General features: G+C 37.2%; 1 protein-coding gene across 6 annotated transcripts in view; it reads right to left on the reverse strand.

Annotated features, from left to right (window-relative positions):
- atp8a1 (ATPase phospholipid transporting 8A1) overlaps positions 1–21,917 on the reverse strand; it is a 121,929-nt gene that overhangs the window by 55,903 nt on the left and 44,109 nt on the right. For 3 of the 6 annotated variants that reach the window (XM_066648819.1, XM_066648820.1, XM_066648823.1), the window contains 9 exons: positions 18,097–18,224; positions 17,040–17,117; positions 16,627–16,715; positions 11,446–11,490; positions 7,648–7,720; positions 5,074–5,179; positions 2,729–2,811; positions 1,186–1,235; positions 899–968 (listed from right to left, as the gene is read on the reverse strand). In XM_066648819.1, the coding sequence (XP_066504916.1) occupies positions 899–968; positions 1,186–1,235; positions 2,729–2,811; positions 5,074–5,179; positions 7,648–7,720; positions 11,446–11,490; positions 16,627–16,715; positions 17,040–17,117; positions 18,097–18,224 (722 nt within the window). The remainder of the gene's footprint in view (positions 1–898; positions 969–1,185; positions 1,236–2,728; positions 2,812–5,073; positions 5,180–7,647; positions 7,721–11,445; positions 11,491–16,626; positions 16,716–17,039; positions 17,118–18,096; positions 18,225–21,917) is intronic. The other 3 variants (XM_066648822.1, XM_066648821.1, XM_066648824.1) reach the window with 1 other exon arrangement.

Raw genomic sequence — 21,917 nt, forward strand, 5'->3', positions numbered from 1 at the left:
GCTTTTGATTGCCTAAAATTTATATAGCAGCTTTAATATCAGGAGCTTTGAGCAATCTTATTGGGTTCCATGCCCTGCAACATCACTTTTGTCACAGCCTGCTTTATTGACATATACACAGTTTTTAACTGGCATCTAATTCTTTTATTTGGTGCTATTTTTGTACAATAATTAATAATAAGATCTGAATGAATCAGAATGAATTACAATCATATTTATAATATAGACTGGTGTTCAACACAGCTTTGGAGCTGAACTGACTGAAAGCACTCAGTGCTCATCTGGCTAATTTAAGTATTCTCAGACAGTTCATTCATTCATTCATTCATTGTCTGTAACCATTTATCCGCAGGGGACGCCAATCCTTCACAGGGCGACACACACTCAAATACTCAAACCTATGGACACTTTTGAGTCGCCAATCCATCTACCAATATGTGTTTTTGAACAATGGGGGAGGAAACCCACACGGATGCAGGGAGAACACAGTCACCTAGAGCAGGAATTGAACACACAAACCCATGTGTGACATCTCTGCTTTTAAAGGAGAAGAATAGATCAAAATTCACTCAGCATTATAGAGCGAAGAACACGCCACTAACAGTGTAAATTTCCAAGTTTATGAATGCAGAAAGCGATATTAAAGCATGCTATAATTGCCCAGACACAAAATAGACTGCTAACAAACAGTGAAACCCTTGAGAATAAATATCCATCATTAGAGAATCAAAAAAAAGTGTGAGTAGGTACGGCTATGAGTATGCGTGTATGTGTGAGTGTCCCTGTGATTGTACTGCTGACAGAAAGGTTGAAGAAAACACTCAAAACCTCCTCTACCACAGTCTCCACCATTTGGCACCACTCTGTTGCTATGGTGACAGACTGACAAGACACTTACGGCGCCTTTGCAGTAGAGGCGGATCTTTCCGGATGGAGTGCGCATGATGACTGACATCCTCTTCCTGGCACTGTGGGAGAAAATGACAGTCATCATCATCACCATCATCATCATCACTATAATGAGAAAAATGCTACATCAACAGCCAAACAGAGACATGCTTTTTTTAGTCACCCCTAAAATATTAACACAGTAATAGAGTTTAAAGGTCCAGAAATCAAATCAGTCACCTCAGATATATCAAAACAACCACCCACACATTTAAAATGTAAACATAAGAACTGTACCTTGTAAACTCCAAAACATGCAGTAGTTCATATCTCTCCTCTTCACCAAGCTGAGAAATAGGAAAAGAATAAAAAGTAAAATCAGAAAAAAATTCAGAAGGGTCTGCAGTTAATTAATGCAGGGTTATAGAGTTCATCACTGGCAGAGGAGTTTTGAAAGTTTTAATGAATTTGTTTTACATAGTCCACAACCTACAAACCACCAGGTACAACAGAAGAAACTAGACTTGAGGGAGAGGATATCCAATAAGCCTCCAAGGGGTGAAGAGTGAGGGTTTTCTTTAAAAGAGTGCCTTCTTGAAGTACTATTTGAGTCTGGCACTGATAGGTTAGTCTCTCTTTAGAACAACACTGTATCTCTGATCTTATAAAAGTAATTTAGTTCAGTCTGCACACATTAACAGCCTTGTGTGGAAAAGAGGCTAGAGCATATTAGCCTGATTCCATCCGCTGACTAACCATGGTTGTCGTCACACACAGAAAATTATATCAACTAGATACATCTGCAGGAATCAACGGATTGAAAGCAGGAAAGAAAAACTAAAATCAATGACACAAAGTAAGAAAATCTGAAAAGCCAGAGGAATGAAAGAGAGAGATAAAAAATTACAGTTTCAAAAATCTTCATTTATTCCATGTGGCATGGTAATAAAGGGGAATCCATCACTGTATAATTATAACTGTCTGTGTAGTACAGTAAAATTGCTTTTAATGAACAGTGGCAGAGATAAGAGAACTTGTTAGACAGACAGTAGCTGTATTCCGGTCCACAGGGTCCCTAAGCAATGCCCTTAGTCTTCCTACACACTAATCACATAATGTTGGCTAAGAGAATTTCAGATAAATCTCATTTAGTTGAATCTCCTCATTCAGAAGACCCTCCAATTTCACGTAGCAGAAATTATACATTGTGCATTTTTTTTGTGGACTGAAAATGATCAATAATTTAAAATCTGATCACACCAACACATCAATAAAATGTAATAAACACTGATTGCAATTTTTTTAAATAAACTTTTAAATAAACAAATTTTAACCAAACAGGCTGCTAGTCAATTTTTTAAAATAAAAATAAGTATCATCTGCTAGGCAAAAGTTAATGTTCTAAATTTATTATATTTGGCACTTTTTCTGGTCATTCATTTCTTACCTCATGGTTTTACATCTGAAAAATTTAAATTATTAATTTAATTGTACACATACTATATGTAAACTTCAGCATATTTCAGAATATATCATTTTTTGCTCTCAGAAAAACAATCTTCTAGCTCTTCCAACCCACAAGAGGTGCAGTCACTGATGGATAAACTTTCCAGTCAATTATCTGCATAGGGACAAACCAGCAATGCCTAGTTCATTGTGAAGATCCCTTAAACTGAATACTTTAATTTCCTGTGGTTTAAAATCACCTTATCAATGAAATTACTGATGTAGTGGGATCACAGGGGACTATTAGGGCAACTAGAATGAACCTAGTGTAAGGAGCAGTGAGCAGAGAAATAGAAGATGCATTGGATGTGTATTACTCTTGCTGTGTACTTACAGACTCCACGATGACGCTGTCCGGGGTCCTGGCTGAAAAAATAAAGCCAAGGTTTCTTGCTGCACGCACCAGAGCACCTTCATCTGCAGAGACAAGAGAGTAGGTTAGTAAAGAGCTTCTGAAATTCAGATTAAATACGATAAGATCAGACTTTCAGTTTCAGTTTTGATGTTATTTTCAAATTATTTTTGTGCTAATGTCACTGCCCACCACACACTATTTTATATTTTACATTTTATCTGGCATTTTTCTCAAATTTTTTCTTCTTTATTCTACCTTTATACATCCAATTTTCTCTCAACACTTTTTAACCCATCAGTTTAAACCAACAATTTTTAGTCACCCAGAGCGGGGCTCAAACCCAAATCCTTGTAGAATATGATAGAATAATAGGTCACTTTAACAGCTCTGAATTTTACCAGAGAGAATTTAAATATATCTTTTTTTTTTATCTTGGAGCTTGGAGATTTAACAATTATTTCAGTAAAGCAAGAACACATTAAAAAACATTCATAAGCCTTACACACATGCAGAAAAGATACAGGTAACCAATGAAGGGATTTAGGAGACACTGTATCATATCACTCATTCTAGTGTGTGTCAGAATTCTGCCAACAGCATTCTGAACAGAGCTCTTGTGTCAGACAGATAAGAGAGTATTACAGTAATCCAGTCTAGTTGACACAAAAGCAGGCGTAAGTTTCTTCTTGTCAGCAGGGGAGAGAATGTCACAGACCTTAGAGATATTATGGAGTTGATAGTAGCCTTTTTGCACACATTAGTTTTGGGCCTTTCTGACATTAGAAACCTAAAAATGCAAGCACGATTTTTGCTCTGCTTTATTTCTAATAACATTTATTTTACAGCAAAGAAATATGAAAGCAAACGCATCTATGAACACAAGCTAATGTCATCAGGTGCTAAGGGCTGTAGTGTTATATTCATGAAGATTAAAGCAAATGTTAATTCATTTTTCTGGTCAGAGGAAGCATACATATACATGTTAAATAGAAATAGGCCAAAAATGGAACCTTTGGGTACTCCGCAAGGTACTGTGAATTACGGGAACCAAAGTAATATTTATAATCTAGTAGGATGTGAATTGTAGTCTAAGAATCATTGCCTGAGTCATTCAAATCATAGCCATAAATGATAAGGTTAGAAATCTTGTAAATAGTTATTATGAAGAGTCAAACATAGATTGACAACATCTCTTTATAAAAGTAGGATGATTAATTCAATTTAATAGTAAAAACAGCTAATAATGTGGCACTGACGTCAGATACATAAAGCAAAATTGGAAAAATCCACAGTACTAGGATTTATGGGTACATCTGTATGAATATTAAAATCTCTTAGTCATTAGAATATAATTAAAATGGGAATCACCCATTAGAATGGACAAGAAAAACCTGATCCATGATCCCTAATTTTAATCCACAAAGAGAACACTTTCAGTATCAGAAAAAGAATACACCCATGATCATAAATGAACCCCTTTATTCTGAGCAAATCTTAGTCACATGAGAACTTAAAGACACCAGGTCACAACAGATCACAAATGTGCCATTTGCAAGATCTATGATGAATGCAGAAAATCAGATGAGTAAGCTCTGAATTATTCATAAGCTTGTGTTTATACATTTTTAAAAAGTCTAGTCTCTTCAAACCTCTCAAATTGATGGGTTTTACAAAGTTCAATTTTTCAACCTGCTTATCTGCTGTGGTGGTGAATTGTGATTAAGAATACTACTATAACAGTAGTGCAGCCTCTCCCTTCACAGTTCTGTGATGTCTGAGAGAGATGCTGATATGTCTGCTCTCTCAATCACTGAAATGAAAGCTACAGGAAATTACAGCAGCATTCAGAAAGAAGAAGATAAGAACTCATAAACCCACCAAGGAAACAAAACTCAGATGTGATTTGGGCTCCTTAATATTCTTGATATTTATTAAAGAATGTTCTACCTGTATCTATAGATATATTATATTTCTAGAGGGTTTTAGAAAATTTTGATATTTCTATAAGAATTCTGCTACAAAAACATTCTTCAAGAAAGTTGTAGAAATTACTAACAATAGCTTGATATTTTTAGAAAACAAATTTATTAACCAAGTGACAAACACTATACTAAAACGTTTATTAATTCCTATAAATACATTGTATGTGTCTCTGCAGATGTTACTGCTGACTTATTAGAAATGATCAGCTTATTAATTACACTTCTCAAACACATTATTGAACTCATACAATAATGTGTTTACAGCACTGATTGATTCAATATCTAACTGACTGATGGACTGTACTTTTTCTGAATATGTGAGATATGTATGCGTTTACAGACCTGGAGAAGCAGCCTGGTAAGTGATAGTGTCCTCACTCCGTTCAGGCACGGCTGTGTGACAGATTGCCATCATGTTCATAAACTCCATGATGACTGGGGCTGTGGGCTGTGAGAAACAGAAATGAAAACAATAAGACAATTAAATTCTGTATTCTAGGACCCTGAATTCCAAATAAAACAATAACTGAGAAACTCAGCTTTGAGAATATTTACAGCTGGAATGCTCTTAAAAATAAAGGTGGTATAATGGGTTGAGTGATGCAGAGATGTTTGGAAAAACCTTTTAAAGGTTTACAAATCCAGCACTTGGTTTTAAGGTTCTTTACTTATTTTAATTTATTAGTAAAAATGGTTCATTATGGACCCAAAGTGGTTCTGTTGAATTGCTCAAAAAACATTTTGAAGCACATTATTTTTGAGAGAATACCAATTACAAAGTTAGAGAAAACCTTTCACTTACTGAAATGTCAACATAGTTGGTAAAATGTGCAAGTTATTCATTTTCAGGAAATATTGTTAAGGATAGTTGTTAAGAAATTAGTGATTAGGAATGAGAAAGACAATGGAATATTAGTCAGTAAAATGGAGTTGCAGAAAGTTCTAAAATAGGGATTTCAAAAATTACTAAACCCTAACATTTTAATGCAAAATCGCAAAGAATTTAGGTCTTTCACTACATCAAATTTTGAAAAGATTCAGGGACTCTGGAGAAATCTCCATCAGTGTACGACACGGCCTGAAATCACTACTGAATATGCATAACATTTAAGCCCTCCCTTCACATAAAATATTTCAACAATTTGTCTCCTCAGTTGCTGAATGTCTATCAAGATCAAGTTTAAGAATAGATGACGTAACACAATGGTAAACATGCTTCTGTCCCAACTTTGTGCTGCAGGCATCCAATTCTAGGTGTGTTCATATTTAAAAAATACAATCAAGTTCATCAGTGAAAACACTGGAAATATTTTCTTTGTAGTTTTGTCAGTTAAAGTTTATTTGTCGGGATAGACGTGATATTAATGGCTCAGTACCTCATTTTCATATTTGAACCGGTTTTCAAGGTCTGCAAATCTGCAAGTTCAACTAAATGAATTGATACAAGAAGCAAATAGCTTTTTATGTAACTCTGTGTTTATTCCTGTTCAAACCTAAGGGTGTATTCTCAAGGCAGGTTTTGAGTCTGACCACAGTTTTACAAAGGCACCAGGGCATTATACAACACCATAATTCAAAGTGACAGTGAATAGAAAGTTCCACACTGAGTATCTCTGTGATAACTCTTGAGACTTCTGAGGTCTTTGAAACTGGTGAAGAGGGAGGTGGAACATGAATACATGGTAGATGCACTCCCATTCCCATACCCAAAACAAAAACAAACAAACAAACAAACAAAAACCTACAAATAAACAATAAATCACACAAGCAGTAAAAAAAGATATGAATGTCCTGGAGGGGAGGATTATTTCTGTCTACAATCCAATGTGATTTATCAATAAATTCATTCATTTATTGTCTGAAACCACTTTTCCAGTTCATGGTCACGGTGGGTACGGGGTCTACCCGGAATCACTGGGCGCAAGGTGGGAACACACCCTGGAGGGGGCACCAGTCCTTCGCAGGATGATACACACTCACACATTCACTTACACACTCACACCTATGGACACTTTTGAGTTGCCAATCCACGTACCAATGTGTGTTTTTTGAAAGTGGGAGAAAACCCACAAGGACACTGGGAGAATACTCCAAACTCCTCATAGTCACTCAGAGCGGGACTAGAACCCACAACCTCCAGGTTACTGGAGCTGTGTGACTGCGCCACTATCGGCCGCCCATTAATCAATACAATATATTCAAAATACATCCAGGGTTGCTATTCTGAACAGTTTTAATACAGGTCACCGCACTGTACCACTTACCCTAGGAAGAGCAGACTGCAGATAAAAAGATATTATTAAAGTTTGACAGAGGCATAGCTTGGGGTCTAGAATGGCCTCAGTCACCTCACTTGGAAAGTAGGCACACAAAAGTTGCTAACACCAGAGAATGACAACAGACTAATCTAGCATACATGTATATAATGTATAATTTCAATTTCATGTGATGAACTAAAATCAAAGCCTAGAAACATTCCATCATAATTAATGTCTATGACATCAATCTTAAAAAAAACATTATCCTGCTTAAACACTTTTCTGTCATTGTAGTTTCAGGAGAATAAATGGCTTTTTGACAGGATGCAAAATTCATGTTCATGTAAATGCTTCCTACACTACACTTCTATTTCTAACCTGATGTTCTTTTTCCTCTTTGTTTAATCACTTTCTTTCTTACTCCTCTGTAAGATAGAAAGACAGACAGATAAGACGCAAGATAGAGAGATGCAGACAAAGCAAGAGAGGGAGAGAAACTGAGAGATGGAACAGGAGTGAGAGAGGGAGTGGTGTTGTCAGTAATGAACAGTAGCGAATATGAAGAGGTATTAGTGCTGGGCAGCAGCTCGCTGGGCTTGGCCAAACCTCTGGCTCATTGAGCACAGCTAAGCAGCCGTGAGGCCCTTACAGTACTTACATGATTGCTTTGGAGGTTTTCCAGTAAGCTGGGGTCATTAAATCCAGCCTCTTCCATCGAGTGAGTGCTGTGACTGCAGGGAAGTGGGGGGGGGGGGGGGGGTGGTCAAGATAGAGAGAGAGAGAGAGAGAGAGAGAGAGAAAATTAAAGGGAGATAAGTCAGCTACAAATAAAATACAATTATAATGGCAACATTAATATTTCTCCCAAGACATACCCATTTTAGAGTTTAAATTATTAGTAAGCAGATTTATATAAGAGGTCATGCACTTGTTGGATTTTATAAACAAGCTGAATAGAAGATGAAGTTGTGAGGATTATTTGTTACAAAAGGCAAGCTTCAGTCAAGCTTCCACTGATCATCAGCCTTTAAACAGACCCCTCACCTGCGAATGCATTTTCAGAAAGAAGGCATTCAACACAGACAACACTTCCTGAAAAAAGCTTGCATTATTTCAGGACTTATTCCTTTGTACCTTATTAGTAACAAGTTCCAAAACGCCAGCAGGGCTATTTTCACCCACAATGCACAAGTAAACTAGATGTACACACTGCAGGCTGAATCTGTGTTGAAACAATATTGATCTTTACTGAATGAGGTTATTTTACAGGGTCATCAACACTCTGTATATAGCACTGATCATCTCACTTCAACGGACTACGTATAAGGTCTTAAAAGGTGGTCCGTGTAATTCAGCTGAAGTTAGAGGTATCAAAATCTGAGACTATACTTGCTATATGCGCACTTCATTGACATTTCATGAAAAAGAAGAATACAATTTGTTAGAGATGTTCTAATAAGTGTAAATAGTTTGTTAAATTTAACTAGTGTTTATTTAGTTAAAGGGTCCAAAGGATATGATATGGGTACAACACTATCTAGCATTATATGTAGGAAATCTGTCTGATGTGTAGTGATGTGTCAGAGTACTGTTGGAGTAAGAGTAGTAAGACAGCAGGTGAGACAGAAAGCAAATCCAAAATATTAACACTTAGAAAATCACATTGCAAATCTACACCAGAAGAATCCAATTTCCTAAGTAGAATACGTGCAGAAATATTCGGTTTTCACCAACATCTTACAATCAGATCTCTCTCTCTCTCTCTCTCTCTCTCTCACACACACACACACACACACACACATACACGCACACACACACACCCAAGGGCAAAAGCTGCACTCACTAACATCAACAGACTGCAATTAGAAGAGTATTCTGCATGCAGTGAACAGTTAAAAAGCTTCAAAGGTCAGGAACATGCTTCGCAATCACAGCACAACCATTCCAGCCTCACAGCACATATAGCCAATGTAACACATGTATATGTTTACACCACTACAAGCATAATGTACATAATGAATTCAGTCATTCCCACCAAGTATTTTCTAGATTGGATTCATATCCAGCTTGATCTAAAGGGAAATCCCATTGATTTTTTCAGTTTCTGAATAACAGAGAAATCTCTCCAATACAGGGTTGATGCCACCACCGTGTGTACAAATATAACACCAACAATAAAATAAATAGATAAACCAAAAATAATTTTTTTTAATACAAATACAAACATTCTGTTCCACCTTAAAAAATTACAGTAGTTACATTCGTGTACATAAGCTCTAGAATTTTACTGTCAGGCTGTCCAGAGACCAAATTATTCATTTTGTGCATAAAAGTTGCCATTTTTATGGTAATGTATAGTCATTTTTCTGAGGCATTTATAACTTCAGATATTTGGTTCCCATCATGACCACTGTGATTGCTGATTTTTGATTGGCGTATTCCATTTCAAACCATACTTAAAGTCTTATGCAGACATTTTGAATGAACCATTTTTAAATTGCACTGGAATTTTTTCTGGGTATTACTATTACATTAATCATTATCAGTCTATAGATCACATAAATTAGACAGCAGAATTTGCTGCTGGATGCTTACATGACTACAGGGAACTGCAGAGCTGTTTTCTATTTGTAATGCAGGAGGACAGAGCCTCTTGTTCTGCTCTAGAGAGAACAGTGCCGTTATTGAATCTGTGGAGTGACTCAGAAATCCACACTGACCAGCCCATGATCACGCTATTGACCATCTGCAGCCAAGCAGGGCAGCCGTCGCCACGGAAACTGTCCCGGCCACTGATGTGCTTAGCAGACCTTGATGACCTCGAGTCTGCTCTCCCAGTTACAAGCTTAGCACAATCTGCCTCAAGAACTCATACAGCACACAGGTACACCACATAAGCCAAGACAGAACTGGATTCAAGCCATTGCACACGTTCACACTTATTTGTCAACAGGCACTCTCAAAGGTGATCCCACTATGTAATAAAAATCGAATTTGAAAGTGTACCATATTCTTTCGAGTATACATAATGTACACTGCATTGCCCACTGAATATATAGCCACTGCAGCAATGTCCAACTTATTCCATTGACAGTAGAATGAACAGTCTCAGGGCAGCAGAGCAACAGCCGAGTTATAGTGAATGATGGGGACAAGAGCAGTAGTGAGGAGAGGAGTCAGGAGAGAAGAGTAATGGTCTTTCATCCCTCTTGAGACGAAGACACAAACACACATGTCTGCAATGGGCAAGAAGACATATGAATTCTGCCCTGGGACTTCAGCCTGCTAATCAGCTTCTATTACATTGTCATTATTCTATTACATTGACATTACATTGATCAGTCATATAATAATGGCCCTAGTCTTGTTTCTCTTTTTGCATGCAGACAAACCATATAACAACATGCTATACTACTCACAAGCTGTATTCTAATATGTTCTCCAACAAACAAAAGGGTCAGGATTGTCTGTGTCCAGTGTATAGCTCATTAAAATCAATTGCAGTTCTTCTTGTTCTGGGAACACAACTTGAGTGACATTTATGGTACTGTGGTTTCTTACTCTTTAGATATCAGAGATGTAGTTATTGAGTGTCATGAAATAAAACAAACAAACAAAAAAATTGACAGGTCTCAAAACATTATCTTGTCTTTTGGGGGACTCTGGGCACAAACACAAAAATCTAAGATCACAGAACTCATACAAGTTCTCGGCAGTGGACTTAATGTTTATGGAATAATTGATTGATTTCATTCTTTACACAGCTGCTTATCTAACAGCTGTATATCTAAACTGCTTGAGTAAGATTAACCATATCCCTAGCTAGTTTAGATTGAATTATACATATCATTCATATATAAAGCAAACATGTGATTAGTACCATGATGTTTGAAAAACGTGTTCTCAAAATTTCTGTCACTGTTGTTGTCCAAAAGAATAATTTCTACTGATGTAAAATTGTTTGCAGCGTTTTTGAACAACACCAGATTTGTTTCACCATAATTCGGCAAAAGGTTCCTCCACCTGGAAGTGTTGGGTTGCTATTCATTTTTTCAGAACAAACCAAAATAAGAGTCAGTAGTGGACAGATCTGAAACTGCCTGGAACTGAAAGTCAGAGGAAAAGTTCACTCTAACCTAATATAAAAATATATTTACAATTTATTAACTGTGTTTAAAAATGTACCTAGAATAAGCATAAAAATTAATCATCCATGTTTAATCAGTAAAATTAACCACAGCCTTTCCTATTTTTCCTAGGCCTTTGATGCAGCCATAAATCATTTCAGGCATTTTGAAAGAGCCTGTGTGATACCATGCCCAAGAAGCCCAACGAAGAACACAGATACATCACAAGCACAGGGTATTTAACATTTCAAACACATTTCCCACAGAGCACCACGCCAGGAGCACATCACAGAAGCAGAAGCACAGAGCCACCCATAGCAAACGCTTACCCATCCTCTTCTGCAAAACTACCATCCTCCACTTCAGATGAGTGACTGTTGGGTGAAGTAAAAAGAATTATAGACATAGTACAAAACAGTCAGGGCCTGGTTTACTGAGAATTCCTACCAAAACAATGACCGCACCATCATTTCACATTATTTGTTTTGAACAAATCGGTGTGGATGAGTGAAAATTTAAAAGTACAATTACAAAATTACAAAACTTAAAATTTGATCCTAACAGAAATGTTTCGTAAACTTGGCCATTGTCATTTGGGTGTTTGCTCCTAAAAACTACACCAAAAAAGGTTTACAAAATATGGGTATATTCAGTCCTTAGAAGCATTCTAAGGATCTAGCAAAAATGAAAATGGACCACTACTCACAATATGGTCCTTTTACAAAAACAAAAAACAATCCCAATTGGATACATGCATAAGACTGGAAAAATATGTAAGCAGTTCTAGACTACAACACGTAAAATATCTTCATTCTGCCTCTGAAAAAATAAAATTACTCTAAATACTGATAGTGTCTGTTTTACTTTCTACTAAGAAACAACTTTTGGAGAAAAAAAGTCATAATAACTTATACGAAAACAACATAATTTCAAAAGCAGTAAGGTTGGGGTTACTATTGTCTATAACAGCCACATAAACGCATATTTCACTTACAATGTTGCACTCTTGTATATGTAATAAAAATTTAATTGTAAAACATTCTAAATGTGGTCAGATTTGTTATATTTGAATAATTTCTTTAGAATGTAAGAACTGTAATTTAGCTAGTGAAAGATGAGTCTCTCTTAGCTGCTCCATGTTATTTGGGCATCTTTACTAGGGTCCATGCCTAGCTGTAGGAGCAGAGAGGGGGCTTGGGAAAAGGTAATGCAAGTGGACACTGGCCTGACCGAGTGTTTAAGAGACCAGACACAGGCCCTGTTGTGTCTTATTTAGGTGAGGGGGAAGAGATGCAGCTTTGATGTTATGAGACATGAAAGACTCAGCCAGTAGGGGAGGAACAGGACGGCAAATGGAAACACACCGAGGCGCAATCACTTTTTTCTGCGTCACAGTTTTTGATGTCCCACTCATGCAACATGAGTGTTTGTTCAGAATAAAGCAATAAATCAGTTCTGCACAGTCTCAGGATGTCAGGAGGAGAAAGTGATAGGGCCAGGGTCGCGGTGGGTCCAGAGCCTACCTGGAATCATTGGGCACAAGGCGGGAATACACCCTGGAGGGGGCGCCAGTCCTTCATTGGGCAACACAGACACACACACACATTCACTCACACCTATGGACACTTTTGAGTCGCCAATCCACCTACCAACGTGTGTTTCTGGACTGTGGGAGGAAACCGGAGCACCTGGAGGAAACCCACGCGGAGAACACACCAAGCTCCTCACAGTCACCCAGAGCGGGAATCAAACCCAACATGCAAAACACTTATGCTAAATTTACACAAATTGTAAATTTACACTGTCCACTTAAACATAATTGATCAACCACTACATTATTTGTTTCTTAAGATTTTTAGTTTGTTAATTTTTATACTTAGCATTGTAGCTAACAAACAATAGAAACATACTAGAAATATACAGCATAGATATATACTTATAAGCATGCAATAATCCACAAGCCTGCTTCAAAATGCGTGATGTTTTTAAGGAATGTGAAGCATAGTGACAAACTATGACAACACAAATCCTGAGAACCTTAAAATGGACATAAAATCCTCCCAGATAAACAACAACACCAATACAACCCAGGACTCACACTAGCACCTGACCCAAAAAAGACTCAGGGGTTCACGGAAATTTAGCTTAGCAGCTTCAATTTTATGCAAATAACTCCAAGCTTGTCTGAACGCTGCTGAGGCAGGGGCTGTGAGGGTGCAGCTGCAAATTGTCAAACAACGCAGCACAAACAAAACAAAAGCACCGTGAACAACACTGAAGACGTTGCCATAAGAGGAATCTCTCTCTCTTTCTCTCTCTAATTGGCACACATAGTCACATCAGTCTATTTGGGTGAATAAAGTGGAGCATGCTGCACAGATGAGGCTGTTATTGGCTAATGTGCTTGGCTACATATACTAATGTGTTCCTAAATAGTCAAAGCACAAGAGGACACACTAGAGTAAGAAAAAAAGAAAAGAAAAAGATTAGAAAATAGTATTTTCAGCAAATAAAGAAGAGTTAACCACTTTCTTAAACAAAAAGTTATTTTAATCAACAAAAAGTCATTTTTATGAACTCTAATAAAATGAAAAAAAAAAACAGAGTCCATGAATGATCCAGTTAATCTCCCTGTCCTTCCTGAAGGCTACTTTGTGTAATGGCAGTTTCATTTTATGTATTGCCCTTCTAAAAAAGAAGCCATTTATCATTTAACTAAATTGAAAAAAGGTAAACCTGAAAATGAATTGGTCATTTACAGTGGAATTTACATAAACACTGCTAAACATGATGCATAAACAAATATGTGCTTAAAATGAAGTAGTAGTGTTGAAGAATCTTATTTAGCAGCTGCTGGCTAGATTAGCCTAAATATGGCCATTTGAAATGTGTTAATATATAGTAATAAATAATTAACACTACAAATAACTCATGATGCACTGCCAGGGAAAAACCAGTGTAAAGTGTTTATCTCTTAACATCTACAGGCAAAATTAAGGAAAGAAATATTAATAGTTTTATCCACAAATATTCTCATGCAATTGTATCTCAGAGACAGCACACATGTCACCCTTAGTTAAATTAATTACCATTTTCACCCACAGGGATTATCTTCATTAATTACTGTTCTACATAATTAGTTGTGTGTGGGAACATGTGTGTGTATGTGTGCGTGTCTAAGTGTGTGTGATGTAACATGTCACTTAAGTTGGTGTGAAAAATGTTACGAAGGTTAACATGGTAAATGGTCAGTAATCTTGTAAGGGTCTGTGAACAGGTATTAGGACAAAAACATTTAGCAGTGGCTTCTCTACTTAGCAGTGTAAGCTGTTGATCATAATACACTTGTGCACTAAATGCAGCGTTGCTTCTGAGAAGCAATCTTAAGTTGCTGTTAAGACAATTAAGAGAAGGATTGGAATAAGCTGGACACGAGTGTAAAAGGTTCTTGTTTAGGTTCAACCTGCAGTGGAACTTGTCAGTCCATAATACGATGCTCAAAATTAAAAGGAAATGGTGATTTCTACAGATAATTAATAAAATGTCAACGTTAAGTAGGACATGGTTTAGCTCACACAATCTAGATATGGATGGACAGAAGAAACTCAAGGAAGCGTGCATCAGGTAGTTAGTTATGAGGAGACTGAATTCACATACAGACCAAATAAAGTTTAAAAAAGTACCTATGATGTTTATTTTATCAGCGCAGAGAGAACATGATACTGTTCCTAATTAATAGAATCTTATTTTGTTTTGATTTCCCTTAAGGAAGCTAAATCTAGGCCAATCCTTGCAACTTACACATAACTATGACTTTTTTTTACTCTTTCAAAAAGGAAAATAAGATGTTGAGGTTGAGATGCTTATTACCCTGCTATTCTCCCTCTCCTTCTAGACCAACAGAGGGAAGACTGCATCAAAAGAGGCATTGCTCATTTGAAGCTGATGAAAGGAGGGCACAAATACACAAAGATTCTCAAGCCTGCTTACGGTTACTTAAGTCCCTTAACCTGCTCATCCCAATTACATTTTTAAAGTTATCACAACATTAACAAAAGGGATGTAATTGAAGCATATTTCACAATAAAAAAATATTAAAAAAACATACATTCAACTATGTTTGTACAGCTTCAGTGACCCCAGCTATAACATAAGTCCATCAGAAATGAACACTCTCTGAGATTAACAGAATTTTCTTATCCAGTGTACAAGCTTTAAAAAAACAACAACAAAAAAAACAAAGCTGTTTGAGAGTTGTGATTCTCTCTGGGCTGTGAAAGAGACCTTAATTAGCTCTACAAAACTGCTACTTCAAGCTGTCATTGAAATAAACTGAGGAAAAAAAAATCAAACATGGTGTCATTGTGACTTCTTACAAATAATAGTGATTAACAGATTTATCAGAAAATACAATTAACTGTCAAGACTTATTTTCAAAAAAACAAATGCTTTTTGGTAGCAGGCCTTTTGAAACTCTGTTTTCCGATGGGCATTATTGTGCTGAAATCTTGTTCTGGCTGTATGAACAGATCAGCCTGAGTGAGTGAGCACACAGCTGCAGCACTCCCCAATAAAACTCAGTGTAGTGCCACTCTGCCCCTGTCTGTTTCAAGCTTTTCTAATCGATGCATAACAGGATTAATAATGGGCTGTTACAGCTGCACTGCTTTTGAAGCTGCAATTGGACCTTGTCTGATACAATGCCTATATGCTTCACCTCTATGTTACCACTACAAAAAACTTCATAACAGTTTCAGTGTTTCCAGTATAAAACTTCAATAAGGAGAGATTCCTGACCCTTGTGCGACCTCTGTGTGATAACTTAGTACCTAGAATATACAGCACCTCTAAGTGTGCTGAGTGGAAAGGAAAACATCACATCAACTGAGAACATCACTGTGAAACAAGACAGCATATGTCCTGTTTTTCAATTTGTCTCATGCTGTGTGTAGTGATGAAGGTGTTTACACACACACACACACACACACACACACACACACACACACACACCAATAGCTGCATCAATGAGGAATCATTTTTACTCTCTCTCAAATAGACACATATGTACACACAGATGTGCCCCCACACAAAAACACACACCTGGGTATGACACCTCAAAATAAAGGTTCTTCATAAGCCACACACATAACACAACTGTGTCCAATGCAGCACAATGCTCGAAGGCCCTCCAATACAATCACGGAGGAGCTGGACTCTATAGAGAGACCGTAAAGCTTTCAGTTTAAATAAATAAATAAATAAACACAGTAACCCAATGTTAAATCCCCCCGAGTAAAAGAATGCAGGACAAAAGGCTGTGAAAACACGTCTGTGTGTCTATGTGCGTTATTTATAGCACACTATTAGCTATGTGCAGGGAGGCAGAGAAGCAGCAGCTAATGAGAGCGTCTAGGACAAGACAGAGTAAAACACACACACTACTGATGATCCAGATGGTACCGGGTGGTGTGTTTGTGTGAGCCTTTGTAAAAAAATGGCAGGATTCTCACCCGTAAGCTACGCCAGCTATAGTGCACTTCTTAAACTGCATCACATTGCAGGTCAATGTTCCGGTTTTGTCTGAAAAGATGTACTTCACCTAAAGGATTTAAAAAAATGGAGATCAGACACAAATGCCTGAACAAAAATGATGTGCATTTGGATGCTTTTTTACCAGCTCTTTGGAGTGTATGACTACTGTGGGCAACATACTGTTTGAGAAAAAGCAAAATGCTGGTGAAAACAAGAATACAAATTTAAAAAATATGATACTGCTGACAAAGAGACACGAGAGAATTGAATCGTATATTTTAGATGAACATTAAATGTGACACAACACATGTTTAATACAGCTAGCACAGTGTATAAATCTGTCAATTGTTTTGCTTATTTTCTTGAGTGTGGGAATCTACTGATGCAGTACCTGGCCCAGCTCTTCATTCAGGTTGGACGTTCTAGCCATGGCTGGTGTGTTGGTAGCTTCATACAGCATGTCAGTGTCCTAAAATCAGTCATGTGACACAAACAGGTTCACATTTGGATCAGGTATATTGTGACTCTCTGGAATACAGCCAGCAGAAGTTGGCACCTTGCATTTCAAAGCAACAAGCCAGAACAGGACACAAACATATCGGTCAAAATATTCTGGGAACTTCTAAAAAAGCACTTCACTGTGTCAAAATTTTTTCTTCATTTTGATTAAGCTATTTTGAAGAAATTCATTTTTTTTTCTCAAGCTTTCATAGAGCTGCTATATGCTTTGACATCAGTGGATTCCACATCCACAACATATTTGTATAGTATCAGGACTGTGACTGTCAATACTAGTTAAGAATTAAGGAACTATAATTTGTGCAGCACTGGAATGTGACTTTTGAACAGTGACTCTTTTGAACTGTGAGAACACACCTAAGAAATAACACAAGCAGAGCATTTTCCTGTTTTTAATTCATTGCAATTTTCTTTCCATATCAGAAATTGGATTCGCTGGGTTTCTACGCAGCACACCTTCAAAGACAATATGCAACTTTGCATATGACCCAGTCTAGCTCCACTGCACACTTAAGGCTTTGTGCTGTTGCTAGAGCTTATTTAGTTTGTCACACTTTCGAATATCATCATAGTTTGTGCCGAAGAAACTACTATTAAGTTTCTGGTTCCAAAACCTATTTGTGTGGGTGGAAAATGTGCTGAACAATTAAAATTTAGGTTTATGAAAGGGACCTGAAAAAAAAAAATGTCCATGTTTATGTAAAAGGGCTATGTGAGGACAAGCTTACTTTGAAGTAAAATAATATTTCAATAGTCTGTAAGTCATCTCTTCTATCAATTACCTATTATCAATTATGAAACCAATTACGAAATCAGATCACTGGATATAAATGCATTGTGCTTGAATGATATAAGCCGTTCATCAATTATAACAATACAGGAGGGCGGGATAAGGATTATTTTGCATGTATTCAGAGCCTCACACTCACCCAGTTGATGAAGTATGCCTGGATGAACTTGATCACCTCCAGTGTCACCAGCAGACTGATGGGAATCAGATTGTTGAAGAGGATGATGAAGGTGAGGAAGTTCAGGCCAAAGTTAGCTGCTCCGCCGTCTGCCACAGTCCAGAGAAGAGAAAGAGTGGAGAAAAAAAGAAGTACAGAGAGGAAAGAGGATAATAAGGAAGATCAAGTTAATATAGATAGCCAGAAAATGTGTGTAGGAGGGGAGGGAAAAAATGCAATAATGCCAGAAGCTCACCCAACTAATGAACAACGTTTCCACAACGTTCTGGCTGTGCAGTGCAGAGAATGTTGTGCAAATGCTGGACCATTAGCTGAGATTTTACATTGCTTCCACCCCACCTCTCCCATCAGCCTCTAGCCACTGGATTTAAATCCCCTCCAATTAGTGACCCATAATTCAGTTAGCTGAGCCCACTTCCAACCCATTCAGTGACAACATAGCAGCAGCCTGGGCAAAATAAGCATGGTTCCAAGCAATGAGTCCCACAAAGTACTAATGTGAAAAGGACTAAAACTTATCCCACCTTAAATCCCACCATGAACATGGAAACAGGAGGGCAAAGAGCAAATAAAATAAGAGGCTGCACTGACATGTCACAGCTAACACAGAAACTAAATGTGAGTATACTGAGATTCATCTGTTCCAGTCTCACATGGTTGGAGCAGATAGGAGAGGGAACCCTTCCCAATGACACAAAATAACACATTCAGGAATGGACACTATGCACAAAGGTGGGCGATGAAGAAGACTACTGCTATGGAGGCTGACTCTGAACACAGCGAGAGAAAGAGTGAAAAAGATAGAGGTGGGAGGGACCATGATCAATTCAGATGTTTCAGTGCAAAGGAGGGGGACTTGGCCCAAAGCTCATTACCCTCTTCACGAGGGGGTGAAAAGAGAGTGGTGACATTTAGAATCCTTTCAGGGAGTGGAGACCACAGGTTAGAATCACATATTAAAATATAAACACTACGAAATGCTAGAAATTTCAACAAGTTTATGAATAAAACAGTGCTACATTTCATTTAATATATTGTTACTTACAAACCCCATTTCCATAAATGTTGGGACAATTTGTAAAAAACATAAAACTGTGATATGTAAATTTTCTTGAAGGTTTCCTGCCCTCCTCCAAAAGTTACATAGTGCAGTCTCTTCAGTGCTGAGCCTGGAGTTACAACAACAGAAGCTCTATTCTCCCTATTACAGGTCTGTTAATGTCACAATGATTGTGACGTTGTAATTATAAGATAACACTATTACCTAGTGTATTTTTAACTGACAAAATCACAAATAAAAGTCTTACGATGTTTTTATTGAACAGTCTATATTGCAAATATTTACAATTTGACACCTGCCACACGCTCCAAAAAGCTGGGACAATGGCATGTTAACCACTGTTTCATTTTAATTATACAATTTAATTATTTGGGAAATGAGTGCATTCTTACTTTATACAGGTTTTTATGATGCAGTGTAGGAGACAGACCTGGACAACAGGCAGATTAGTCAAACAAATGCACCCTGTGTCTATGAAGCCATTTTGTTGTACCATGTACAGAATGATGCCTGGTTTTGTTTTGCTAAAATAACAATGGACCTCCCAGTATAAGACATATATCTCTCTAAAAACTCAATGTTCACCTCTACATCAACAGAAACCTCTTACATACGCAAGTCATACCACAAGAGTGTGGACTTTTGCATCTATCACAGATAATATTCTGGATGGTCCCTTTTGTTATTAGCACAGAAAACACAGCGTTTGTTTCTTATAAAAAAAAAACAAGCTGAAACACTGCTTTTCTGATCAGAGCACAACTTTTGGTCTTTTGGACCATTTAAGATGAGCTTGTGCCTAGAGAACTCATTAGTTTTTCCACAAAAATTGACGTGTGGCTCTCTCCTTGGGTAACCGAGCAACAGGTTGCATTTCTTGATGTAGTGGTGAATACTGTTATGTGACAAGGGTTTTCAAAGTGCTCCCAAGTCCATTTGGCTATATTTACTATGTAGGACAACAGTTTCTTATGCCATGCCGTCTGAGGGCTCAAAGCACTCAACAAGCACTTTAGCAATGTTGCCCTACACCAGGGGTCAGCAACCTTTACCACTCAAAGAGCCATTTGGACCCGTTTCACATAGTAAAGAAAACACTGGGAGCCACAAAATCCCTTTGACATTTTATATGAAATAACACTGCACATAACAGGGTTTTTTTTTTTTTTTGCCTTTGTGCTATGTATAAACAAACTATGAAAAATGAAATAACATTTCTTCATGCAACAAAAAATTTTTAACTCAGAAAAAAAGACTTTGGGTTGACGGTTAAGTAAAATACTCAATGTCTATTTGAGTCCTTGTAGTAATGGGGAAAAAAACGCCGAACTTAATTTATCCACTGGCAGCAAACAAAAATGCTGTCCTCTCTCTGCGTGCCGTCATCCTTTTACTGGCGCCGTGCAGTCAGCTGTCAAAAAGTTCAAGAAACCGCACACTGGCGGGTGTCGCACGTTGGAAGTTGTGACGTGTATTAAGAGCGACAAAATATTTTAAATATTAAAATATATTAGATGTTACAAGATCGCCATAATCTTCATAGAGTTACATTTCGAAAATGAACAAACAAAAATAAAATACATTTTAATTAAATACTCAGTAATTATTTTCAAAAGCTGAGCCGCATCAGAGGGATCAAAGGGCCGCATGCGGCTCTGGAGTCGCGGGTTGCCGAGCCCTGCCCTACACAGACAGCTTTGGACTATCTCAATATTAAAGAAATATAAATACCATAAAAATACCATCTTTGTTGGATTCTTTGGTGATTCCTATTGTAACCAATCATGATGCCTTTGCCTTTTACATATTTCCCTGCTTATTATGGAAACATGGTCATACTTAATTTGCCTTTGTCTGAACATTTTTGAAGTGTGTTTCCAGCAAATAAAGTCTAAATTGTTTAATATTTACAAAATAAAATTCCTTTGTTCATTGAAAACTTCAGTTGTATAACAACTTCAAGATAATTAACACATCACATATTCTGTTTTTTTTATTGCATTTTACTAAATGCCCCATCTTATGGAAACTTTTTTGGGGTTTGTCCTACTATTCTCACTGATTTGTTGAAGACGGAGACATTCAACAATCATGGAATGCCCAAGAGGCAAGAGGCATTTACTGCCCTCTGCACAAGTTCAGCAATGTCAGTGTTGTTAAGGAAGCTACAGTAAAAGTCACCATGGCCACACATTCATTGTGTAATGGACAATAAAGCTGTATTATGTATTTATGCAAGATCATTGCAGTGAATGCTATACACTAAGGATGCAACCAAAAGACCAACAGTGCTACTTTCTAAAGCAGAACACTAATTACAAAGAAGGATATGATTAAAGTCATTAGAGTGATGGTTTACCCAAAAATGTAATACACTTACCCCAAATTTATTAGGTTATTTTAACTGTTAAGTTATTAACTCATCAGTTTCAAACTGTTGTGTTGTTCATTGTCAGAATCAATACAAGCTAGAATAATTGAGATTATTTAAAAACTCAGTACAGTTTGAGGCAAGCATGTGATTTCTTAGATGTGCAGTTGTACTAATGACAAGGGGCTACTGGCTTCAGTTCAGTATTTCATTTTAGTGTATAATTTTAATTTTACTTTAAGATAAAGACTGCGGGATACAATAGGAGCTGGCTCGGAACGGAAGACAAAAGCAGCAGCAGAGCTCCAGCTCTGACCCTGGGGTTAGAAAGAAGAGTTAACAACGTCACTG

Source organism: Hoplias malabaricus, chromosome 17, assembly GCF_029633855.1.
Source record: "Hoplias malabaricus isolate fHopMal1 chromosome 17, fHopMal1.hap1, whole genome shotgun sequence".
Lineage (NCBI taxonomy): Eukaryota > Metazoa > Chordata > Actinopteri > Characiformes > Erythrinidae > Hoplias > Hoplias malabaricus.